Consider the following 12,692-nt stretch of genomic DNA (forward strand, 5'->3'; position numbering starts at 1 on the left):
TGAAAAACTGATGAGCCAGTTTGCTCGCTGCAACGAAAAGCCCCTACAGACTATTAGTTCCAAAATATCACTAAAATCCAAAAACACTAGCCAGAAACCTTTATAATCCGACTATTAGTTCCAAAATTTCACTGAAATCCAAAAACACTAGCTAGCAACCTTTATACTTTATTTTCTCGGAAAGGTGCTGCTGATGCTGTTGCAGTCGCCATATATGTCTTTAAAAGGGGAGATTGTAGCCATTTAATCAGAAAACCATGGTAAATCTATCATTTTGATATTATTGAACCTTAATCACCTTGCTATTTATATAAGTATATTTATCATATGTCTTATTACGTTTCTGTCGGGACATAGATGTAATAAAGTTTGGATCTCTGACAAAAACGTCAACTTGAACCATTCTATACAATTTGTCTCCATGGTATGTCTACTCGATACGAGACCACTTCTGAGTAGGGGTTGCCTCCCCTGCACCACATAATTGTACACCGTGGCATCTGTAATAGAGCTGCCTGTAGGTTGGTGACGCTCACAAGATCAGTTGATGGCTAAATCACCTGTGATTTGTCTGTATAGTTAAGAACCATGATATAACTTAGTGACCATGGTGTTTATCAACCAAGCAGGTAAGTGCTGAGTGGTTAAGGTGGCCTTAACACTTTAACGCTAGCCGTCCACCTCTGGGTTGCGGTCGTAGACCGGTGGTTTTTCTCCGGGTACTCCGGCTTTCCTCCACCTCAAAACCTGGCACGTCCTTAGTAAATAACCCTGGCTGTTAATAGGACGTTAAACAAAAACAAACAAACAAACCAATCAAAGTCACAAATTGATCGAATTTTATGAGATTTACATGTAAAACTGGAAGACTTGTGGGGAACCCCTGGGCTGGTATTCATGGAGCGAATCTCACGCTCAAATATGAAACCCGTGCTCAACCCAATTTTTTTTTAAAGCGTAATGTTTCGCTTAATTAAGTTTCCGAAATATATTAAATACGATATCAGATTTGTCACCAAAAGTATTTGCGTCTGAGCACAAAATGTGTATTGGGCATGAGTACGGTTTCCCGAATACAGGCCCAGTGGGTTTTCTTATTCCAAGTAAGGCGAGTGATTCAAATCGCTCTTCGTTCGTGGTCCGTCCATCCGTCTGTCCGTCCGTCCGTCCATCCGTCTGTCCGTAAACAATTCTTATCACTAATTCTTAAACTTGATGAGTAGATTTCTCCTCTCTTGTTATGCCCATTCAATCTTAATATTGATTGGAAAAACAAAATGACCGATAGGAAGCCATCTTTGATTTTGACAGCCGAAGTTTGTTATCGCTATTTCTTAAAAAGTACGAGAAGCATATTTCTCAAATGGCAGACAGTGTTGTCTTGGATTTTGACAGTCGAAATTTGCTATCAATATTTCTCAGAAAGTTCTGATAAAATCTTTCTTTGACTTCATATCTAGTTTCCCTTTGTTATAGAATGGTTTATACATTTGAAAACCAGACACTGTGGGGTGTTTGAAACTACGAACTATGAATAAAGTTGTGGGTTTTTTTTTGTTTTTTTTTTTAGTTTCGAATATCGTTAGTAAGTTAGTTTGTTGATAATGGGGTAACATTATTTTAGGTTATAGTATTATTTTTTTTAGAAAATTAGAGAAATATCTGTCTTTCATAGGACAAATAAAGACCATTAATTGGTGGCAGAGACCTATATAGTATATAGGTCTCTGATTGGTGGGTCCCAGGATCCCTCCGGGACCTCTTCTACTTTTGAATGGCCTTAAATCTTTTTGTGTGCCTTAACCCTCGTTTTATCAAACGTCGTCGTATATTCTTAGTGGTTTTACGGAGAGTAATTCTACGCCTTTCGCGATTATATAGCAGCAGCTTCCATAAATGTTTTTTCAAGAATAATCACTAAATACAGAAATGTCTTTCAAACGATTTTTTTTCTGAAATTTCAAAAAAAAAAAAATCAAAAAAAAATGCGGATACAATTTATTAATTTTACCAGAGACCTATATACTATATAGGTCTCTGATTTTACCAGGAATGTATATGTAGATTTTTATTTAAACATATTTTATTGTCTTTAAGCAACGGGATTGGGCACAAGTAATACAGCTTATTCAAAGCCCCTGTCCCTGTCCCTGTGACAAAACATTGGTATATATACAATACAATTCAAGATGGCATAAAATAATATAGCATGTATATATACACTCTCATGCAATTTTGCAAACCTATTTCCACAATGAGAGAGAGAGAGAGAGAGAGAGAGAGAGAGAGAGAGAGAGATTCGTCATATGATATGTACGTCCCTGATTTTACATCCAAAAAAATATAAATGTGTATGAAAATTTCATGCTGATAAGAATATTGTTGCTGGTTTTTCTATGTGAATTATAAAAAGAGTGGCCGTTGGTTCAAGCAGAGACATACAATGTATATAGATATATGTCTCTGTCTCTGGTTCAAGGGGAATAATTAGTGCAATTAATGCAGCAATTTGATTGGCTTAGCAGAATTTTATGGCGGGATCTCTGGCAGCGTGCACGACAAAAGTATAACGGGTCATTGTCAGAAGAATACGGGTAAGTGTCCATAACATAGGATATGGTTTGTCATCCACCACTTTAAGCTGTATCATAAGCTATATTCAATAAACTCGCGCTGTTTTATCTTAAATTGATGTCACGGATATCTAGAAGTTCGTGATTCAGATTAATCTGGGCTCCAGCCTCCAGGGACAGAAGCAGCTGTACGAGAGGTAGACGTCCCTTGTAGGTTTAAATAAGTCTCGTATCTTTATTATAGATATATGTGTATAAAGTATGCTTCAAGACAGGCTTTCAGTCTAATAATAAGCGTGTTTATCGTCATATAACTCCTGTTTAAAATGATTTGTCATCAATAGGCAGTTCGCGCAGATTGGCCCATTGTAGGAGTTATCTCCCTTGGACCACTTTGTCTGTTATAAAGCCAAGACAACTATTTTGATAGGACAAATTAAATTTTCAACATAAAAAGTACCGCAATATTTTTTTTTTTCCTTTTAATAGACATTATTGAAATGAAATAAATTCTTACTTTAGTTTATCAGTGTACACATCTAAACACACACCTCATTGTACTTTTTTCTTTTAGATACTTGAATGGATTTTGGTTCAATTAAGATTGTCAACAGACAATTTAAATTGCATGATACATTTGTCAGTAAGTGTTAAATTTAATTTGTCCTTTCAAATGGTTGTCTTAGCTTGTCAACATGAAATGTTTATATATGCTTCATAGATAATTCCTGAAAACAAGGGCGTTTTAACAGTTCCAACTTTACTTAAGAATGCTAAAAAGCTATATGTATTTGTTTTTCAAATTTTTAAATTCCAGCAAAAATATAAGAAATATTGTGGAATGTTTTTTGGGTATATTATACCACAATCTTCTTGCCCTGATCCAGTACCTTGTGGGTCACGTCCACTCTATCACGTATAAATATTACATATAAAATACAGTAAAATGTTTCCGAAAATCCGGAACTGTTCATACCAGAGACATATATATATGTCTCTGATAATACTGGCTGGGTCAATATCAAAATCAATCATTTTCATTCCGCATTCTATCTTTTCTTACAGAAATATGTGAAATTCTGTTTTTCAAAAAAGAAATTATGCTTTTCATTGAGAGATAATAAAACCATTGTACATTGAGAGTTAGGTGTTGTCCACAGCTTGCGAGCTAAATTGGCCGTCCATGTCACGTATGTACCTGCAGCTGTGGGTGAGTGAATATGCTGAAAGGACGGACAGTAGAGACCCATTGATGCTTTTCTGACCATTGTTGACACGGTCTTGTTATCAAAACAGGACCACATTATTAATGCAGGTTTATGAGATTGACGTGGTTTATATTCTAATGTGTTTTGAATATATAAAATAATCATTTGTGTGTGCGGGAGATCAGTCGCATGTGAAACATTTATGACCTCTAAAATCTGGGTATTCATTTCTATGCCTGACAGGTCGTGATGATTGTAGCCCATTCTATCAGAATTAAGTCTACGTTTATTTTGGTAATATGATAAAGATAAATGATTTATTTATTTCTTTTTCTCACATGGAGGTATACTTTGTATGTGTTTGACCTCATTATATTTTTGGACTTATTTACAATTCTGATTTTCAGTTGTCTTCACAATAAGATAAATTAGTTTATAATGGGGTTTTTTTCTTTCTCTTGTAGTATATAAAATTTGGCAAATATAGAATTTCAACTTCGTAGTTCTGCTGATGAAATCATAAAGAGTTAAAATATAGGAATAGTGTTAGGTTTCTACTTTCAGGATAAAAATCTCTATTTTATGTATTTTATAGATAATTAATTGATTTCAAATATTGAGATGAATTCTTAATTGTCAAGGTAGAAATGCGTAAGTCATATCACACACACAATTAATCATTTGTTTATCTTTAGATATATATGATTAATTTGTATGACTTGTGCATTTCTATCACATTTTTTATCAAGTCATGCTTATGAGAATGACGAAGTACACCCAAAGGATGAGAGGGTGAAGGTATTTAACAAGACCTCACCGGCCTTTGCCGAGTCCTCATCCTAAATTATAGAAAACAAAATCCTTTCTTTTGAGATGAATTTTTACTGGGTTGTGGAATCTCTTAAAGCTTCTCTTTATTGTATTTTGTTTTGTTTGTTTTATATAATCATCCCATGAACCGCCAGGATGATTTATTAAGATGGGGCCTCCTTGTAGTAGCTGGTGGCTACCTCACTGTGTGTCATACATGAGGCCTATTGCATGTCATCCAGAGCAATTAAGGTAAAGTTTCCCACTTAAGGACACAACTATATTTGCACATATAGATGCTGGCCTGTGCCTAAGCTTTTCAACAAACACAAACTGTCATGGGAGCATCAAAGCAATTTACCTCACATCTTCACCAGAGGTTACGTAGGCCTATACGCTCGAACCACTGATCTTTCTCAGCCTCACCTACTTTATTGTGACTTATGCGTTAATGCACTTGTATTAGTAAGCATTTAATCTCTGAATCTTAAGTGACTTTATTTCAGTATACTAGATAACGTTGAAGGGAGTAATTAAAATCCAAACTGCGTTCCTTCCTTTTGGGCCTTTGTAGCATTACCTTTATACTAAATCCTAGTACACCTATAACGGTTCTGACTGTTCAAACCTTTATAAACAATCTGCAGTCAACAATCAAGAAATTGGTCAAGTTAAAGGACAAGATTTTTTTCAAACATATTTCAAATGTCTGTTTTAAATTTGTATTGATGAAGGATAAGGCGACTTTGAATAAATAATTGAAAGTTTTAAAATTAACCTAGAGTTTGCAGATTTATAGTACAAATCTCATCTGGAAACAGATAGTCATGCATCTGGACGTTAACCATTTTAATGTGAATGGTGTTACTCCAGAGAAAGTGACATTTTCTGGACATGTTAATTAGCTCGGACAACTAATTACCCAAACCCCACCTGTTGGTGGTCCTTCAGTCTCTATACTGACTTCATTATCTGTGGAATGGTCTGTACATTTCTCTTGTTAAAAGTTCTTGTCCCATGTTGAATATTTGACATCCTTGATTCTTCAACTACCATCTTAATTAGCAACACCACACCTGGGCGTCTTTAGGCCTGAATGGTCCAAGATTAGTTGGGAGGGCAAAGGGATTAAATTGGGCCCTTTCATAGAGATGCGGTTAGAAGGGGGCTTTAAGGCGAACATATGTATCCCTTAACTACTTTCACAGAGACCCTTTAACCCGGAGCAGAGTTTAGAAAAAGTGACCAGTTCAATTTTAAAAGTTGAAGGAAATGAATATCTGTGGTGTTGTTGTGTACTGTTAAAGGTCCAATGATTTACTTTAATTAGAAGTAAACATAAAAGACCATCATTCGAGGTACTTGACTTGCTAAATAGCTTTACATTTTAATGAAGATCTTATCAATGGCCAATCTGTTAATTAAACTCTAAAACCATCTCTGGATTTATTGACATCAACATTATTGAAAATGTAGCTTTAACAAATCTTTTTGATCTTCTCTGAAACATCTCATATGTTTTTTTGTTTGTGTGTATGTTTTCTAGAGCAAAAAAAACCCCATAAATTTTATCTAATTGATTTAAAACCAAACAGACTTAAATCTCTAAAGTTTTGGATATTTTTGTTTTTAAATTCACATTGTAGGGTAGTTTAACTTTTTATGAAGAGTCATATCAAGAAATGTAAATTGCACTTAATATCCATTTAAAGTGATATATATTGAATAAAGAAATAGAGCAAATCACATCTTAGTTTGCTAGAAGAATGCAAAAGGTTAAGGTAATCGTTTATTTATTTTAGTGTCATTTGTAAACTAAAGAGCTCTACTTCTTTTCCCCATGAGTTCCATGATCGTACTTTTGGTCTCTGTTACAGTTGATAGTCTCTTCCTCGGTTGATCATGTCATCAGATTTTCCTTCAATAATTTGGCAGATGGAGAGTCGGAGGGGAAAAAACCTGGAGACATAATTATAATCTTCAAGGTACTGCAAAAAAAATTGTTCAAGAGGCTTACCCGCAGACGGACCGGTAAACGGCACATCTCCGATCACTAAATAAACTTCAGTACACGTTTCTATGTGACAAAATTAGAGGCTTTCCGACTTTATTTCTTGAAAACAATTACAGAATATGTATTTAAAAGGCGTTTTAAAACTCAACCTGAGAGGGAAATGTTTGGAATATAACGGCAAATCTTCTTTGTAAATCGCCGCTGCCTTTGAAGTTATCACTGTGCGGCACTGTGCACGTGCTTGTTTCTTTGATGTGTCAATCAAATTAGACTCCACTTTATAGCGGGGACTTATTGCGGGTTGCGATTAAATAAATAATATTTAAAAAATGAGGTTTTAATATCACTTTTCAGCGTTTTATAAGGAAAATAAAATGAAAAACTCAACAATTCCAACAATCTGTCATGTGTAAAAAATCTTTTTCTATTAGCCATTTTTTCTGATCTCTCTGCGGGCAAGCCTCTTTAATAATTATTACTGAAATGATTAGCATTAAGTTTATACAATGTCACCATAAACCTACAAATAGACTTTGAAGGAAAATATTGTTCCAACACAAAGTTCATTAATTGAATTAAAAGTGTTAAAGGGAGATAATTAATGTTAGCTGATCGAGAGTGTACAGACCCAGCATAGTGTTGACATGAAGACCGTCAGTGCCTACAGAAAGGTGTGATCTGTCACCATTGTAGCTGTGGTTTGTGTACATGTTATGTAACGCGGGTGTTCCAGGTGTCGTACAATCACAGAAATGAGACGAGGGTAAACAAAGTACTCAAGCTATATATATTCACACACATCTCCCATGTTTGCTAAAAATATCTAGGGAAATCCCCTGTTTGATGAGTTGATTACATACACATGCCAAACTATTTTTAATCTCAAAAATAAAGTCCGAAATTAATGATATTAAACTAATTTGTGTAGGAAGACATTTTGTTAAGAGGATGCCCATCATTCCATAGACAACTATTATATAATGATAAAGGAGGATAGTCTGAAGTCATCATGCAGTTACAAAAAAAAATTAGGCTGTTTATTGACTAAATATACTTATGGTGCTGGAATTTTGATAACAAAGTCCAGCTGTTTGATGACCAGTCCAGCTGCCTGATGACCAGTGATGAGTCGTACTTAAGGTTAGGTTTCGGGTGTCTATATATATATATTAAGCATTCAGTTAAACAGACACATAAAATTAATTAATAACTAAAGCATTCATTATAAGATGAACACAATTTCAAGGTTCTATTATGTATAAGTTGAGAAACATGAGTATACACACATTTGAAGTATAGTATATATTTAGATTTAGGCACATTTTTTTCACTGTCGAAGCCAGAGGATGATATCCGTGGTACAAAAATATGTCAATGTTTATAGCATCAAATTGTAGTGTCATCATTGGTCTAAATATAGAGCCTTTATTAAATATATTCAGTAATGTGTTGGTAGATATCAGCAGTCGTTTCCATTATCTATATGTCTCTATATTTATCCATAAATAAGCCCCTGCCCAAAAAGACATTTTACAGGCTCATTAATTTTTAAAAGTAAGCTAAAAATGGTTCAAAACAATTTTTCATTAGCCAAGAGTTACGGGTAAAAAGCCGTGGTGAAAAGGATGTAGTAGGCAGATTGTAATTCATATATATGTTCACAAATAAGCCCTCCTCAAGTATCTTTATATTTGAATTTAAAACAGGGGGATGGAACTTATTTCAGGATAAATAGAGCACATACTAAACTTTTAACACTGAAGGTGGGAGCTTATTTGAGGAAAAAAACTGAGTATCAAGCTTTAATACTGGGGGAGGGGGCTTATTTGAGGATAAAAACTGAGTATCAAGCTTTAATACTGGGGGAGGGGGATTATTTGAGGATAAAAACTGAGTATTAAGCTTTAATACTGGGGAGGGGGCTTATTTGAGGATAAATACGATACTAAACTTACACTAGGGGAGGAAGCTTATTTGAGGATAAATACTGAGTGCTATGCTTTAATACTGAAGGAAGCAGTATACAGTACTAAGATTAACTATGAGGGAAGGTACTTTTTCATGATTAACACAGTACTCAACTTTTACACTAAGTGAGGGGGATTATTTAAGGGTAAACAGAATACAAAACTTTAACACTAGGGGAGGGTCTGTTTAAGGATAAATTGAGTTAGGTCCCCTTTGTCCTTGAGAAGCATTTATGTTTGATGATTTTAGGAAGTTATTGCCTTTTTTTCTAGATAGGATGAAGAAGTTATATTGAAAATGTTCATAAATTATATTGAAAGACCGATTAAATGACATGTTAAATATCAAGTGAATTACAATTGCATTTGTAGGCAAATTTCGTAAAGGGAGATAATTCAGAATGAATTCCTAGACTTTCTAGGTAAGTAATTGGTCTGATTAGATTTGTTTAGCCAGTCACAAATAGTAGAGTATCAGGTGATGTCAGGTGTTGATGATAAAACTACACTGATGAAAGCTGTGTGTTACATTACTTAATGTGTGAATCTCTTACTCACAGTTTTCAGTTCTATACATTTACTGATTCAGCCTGGACGATGAGAAATTTTTAAATGTCATCTTTCATTTGTCAAAGCCAATTAGTAAGTGTGATGTTTGCAATAATTCTGGTACCCTGTCATTGTGGTCCATATTTGATATAGAATTACCACTTGTCCGAGGCACCATAAGATGAGTATTAAAATTGAATAAAAAGAAATAATATAAATCAATTAAGCATTATGGAATGTGTAATACTAGGTATTGCCAGTAACTTAACACTTCAAGATGGCAGTAAATTGAATTTGAACTTAAGTCTAGTTTTACAAATTGTACACAACTAATGAGACTATTGTGTTCGGGAGACTCGGCTAATTGAATATGTTTTGAATTTAGATCGGAGGAAGCGTGTGCGGACAGAAGATCTGGATGACTGGCGACGGTGACTAAGAAAAGCATGGCGGGGATCAGGAAGTTTTACATGTGCACGATTAAAGGTCCACATGCGATGTAAGTTACTTTGAACAGAGAGGACATTGAGTGGCATTTTACCACACAAATAGATAGTCGTTACAGGTAGAATAAAGCCATTGTCACCAGGTACGGGGTCCGTTACACCTTCATGTACTGGACGTACATCATCTCCTTTTGATCATGTTCAGTAGATATTGCCATTCAATAGAAATCATGAAAAAAAATATTATCATGCTTAAGCCGATAAACACTTTGAACTTCCCTGGACAGGTGTAGGACTGGTGTTTGTCGCATGTTTCGTCATAATTTCCTTTTAACTAATTATATATTCACATCTTATGTATGCAATTTTAAATTTTCTAGCATTTGAGAAGACATTGTATGTTGAAATTTTCTTGAGTGGAGTTTTGTGATTTTTCTCTATATTCACCAGCTGTGAGGAGTTTCTGGTTTATTTATCAAGAATGAAAGGAAAAGTGAATCAATTATTTATAGGTGGAAGAATATGTGTTGCTTTTTCATCTTGAAGAATTTTGTATTGAATCGTTCATAGATTATATCTTTTTAATGGTTAAGGAAAAAATATGTTATTTTCCATTCCTTAGCATGAATTAGATTAATTGATGAACATTGGTGTTGTATTTTGTACAGACACACAATAAAGGCTATGCTGTTGTAACATGCACATGACAGAATTCACCATTGAAAGACAGTTTAAAGTTATTGATATGTCCAGCTGTTTGATCCTTGTGCATTCTGAAATAATGAAGAAGCAAAATACTTTGCTCATTAAAGAGAATATAATTGGTTATCCTTAGAAAATATGTCATTTTAGTTTTTCATATGCAAACAGTAACACAACTATAATGTAGTACTTAAAGCAGGCTTTGTATTATAAATTTGACATGAAAATATTAGATATTTCCTTGTAAATAAATACTTTTATTTCTAATTGGTCATTAATCACACATCATTAAATCAAAGATTCATACCTGTATGAACCCTGATAATTTCAGGTGTGTGTGCAGTCACTGCCTCACCATTATTACATCCAACCATTCCAATGATTTGTCTCAAGACGATTGTCTGGGTTATAACTTGGTCATTTTTTAAGGTAAGTCGATCATCAAAATATTTTGATAGATGTACATTCATGACGGCAAAACCAATGTGTTACATCACCATATCTAGGTCTGTTCAAGGTCATATTGAGGACAGAGGTCATGCATCCATTTGCAGTACTTGTCTAATTGGTCTGATTCGATCCCTTACTTCACTCAATGAAATTTGGTGGGTATTTTTTGGTATTTAATACATGTGTCAGATCAGGAATTATGCTATCTACCATCAGTATATCTGGCCAGGGTGAAATGTAGATGATAATAACTTAATTACTGGATATACCTTCTACGTTGTCTTAACAGTCATGGCCTTTTCATATCTTTACATATGATATGGGACTGCTTCCAACATTTCTCTCATTATAACTATTTCAGTGCTTGACAAAAATGGTAGGTCTATAAGTAAGCCATATGGGTATAGACAGAAGGAAACTGATATTGGCTGATAGAGAACTTTTAATTAAAAATAGCATCACAATATACTGGAACTTTGGAGGTACATGTTTTAAGTTTTCTGTTATAGTATTTAGTAGCTGTGCATGCATGCCACATGTGTTTTGTCAAAGGTATAATTTCTTCAACAATTTGCACAAGTAAACTTTATTGAATTATCTTCTTTAAACTTATATCTGTATTTCAATAACTGTTTTGAGGAATTGGATGTGGTATTGTATTCTGTGCGTCTGTCACCTATTCCTGCTGAGCGGGGACAGATGTCGGTTATACACACCATAGAACTATTGGATTTTACACCACAGCGGTCAATATGTGGTCAATGTTCGATTACACACAGTTCTCAGTGGTCAATCTAATATGTCTTTTTCTCTATCTGCCTTCCATTAGCTGATACAGATATTGACTGATCACATGACACTAAATATCGACCAATCACCTGAGAATAACACAAAATATGAGGTTTTGATAATTGCATAGATATGCATAGTTTAATTCCTTTATATCAAAACTTGAGTACCTTGTACGGCTTTTCTTACAAAACCTTTCCAGAAATTCATAAAAAAAAGATTGTGAACTGCTCAAATTGCCTTTTGTATCTTAGAAGCCTTTTGTATCTTACATACAGTCAACTGTCCTTAAATATTTTTATTTATTTGCTTTTTGTTGAGAAGTTAATGATCTTTGTAAAATTCCATGCAAATAAATATATTCTGGCATTGAAGAGTTAAGTATAATTATTGTCATTTGCTGTCCTAGCTATATTGTAATGCTTATATATATTTCCTCTGGCTGTGTCTGTATGGTTACTATGGATGTTACCTGGACATTTAACCCACAGTAAAATAAGATAGAAAAGTAATAATTTAAAAATAAAAACCAGATACATTAACTTATCAGGTGACGTTGTACTGTACCATGATAATTCGTAATCATATGATTTCTCTCAATCTCATTCCATCATTGCGTCTATAATTATCCACTGGCAGCAGCTTGTCAGCTCACCTTATATTTAGCTGTATACAACTTCTGTCACAGGCCATCTGTTGGTGTCCGACAAGGTCATGCGAGATCATTTTACATATAACCTAATGATTAGAATTATCAGAATTGCTTTTCTTATACAGTTCATCCCAATCTATTTCTTCAATTGGTATTGAAATTTGAATATTAGTCAATTAAACACGTAGAAAGTATTTTATCTCATCAACAATGTATTGTAAATCACTTAGGTTTCGCTAATACTTTATTTCACAGACTAAACTTTTCTGACATATCAGTGAATTCACGATTTTGTGAACTCTGATCTAGAAATGACTTTAAATTGGCAACGGATGAGCTGTTAGAGCCATGGACTCAGCCAGACTTGGTGATGGCATCCAAAGGTGTTATTTTTGTTCAATTAATCACGAAGGATTTGATTTTTAGGTCACCTGAGACAAAGTCTCAAGTGACCTATTCTAATCCCCTTTTGTCCGTCGTCGTCCGTCGTCCGTCGTGCGTCCGTAAACAATATACATTTTCGACTTCTTCT

General features: G+C 34.3%; 1 protein-coding gene across 1 annotated transcript in view; it reads left to right on the top strand.

Annotated features, from left to right (window-relative positions):
* The first annotated feature begins 607 nt into the window (after nt 1–607).
* Nucleotides 608–12,692, top strand: part of LOC117330125 (nucleoporin NSP1-like) — a 45,756-nt gene continuing 33,671 nt past the window's right edge. The window contains exon 1 of the mRNA XM_033888343.1: nt 608–629. Within this exon, the coding sequence (XP_033744234.1) occupies nt 608–629 (22 nt within the window). The remainder of the gene's footprint in view (nt 630–12,692) is intronic.

The sequence above is a fragment of the Pecten maximus genome, chromosome 6 (genome assembly GCF_902652985.1).
Source record: "Pecten maximus chromosome 6, xPecMax1.1, whole genome shotgun sequence".
NCBI classification, from domain to species: Eukaryota; Metazoa; Mollusca; class Bivalvia; order Pectinida; family Pectinidae; genus Pecten; species Pecten maximus.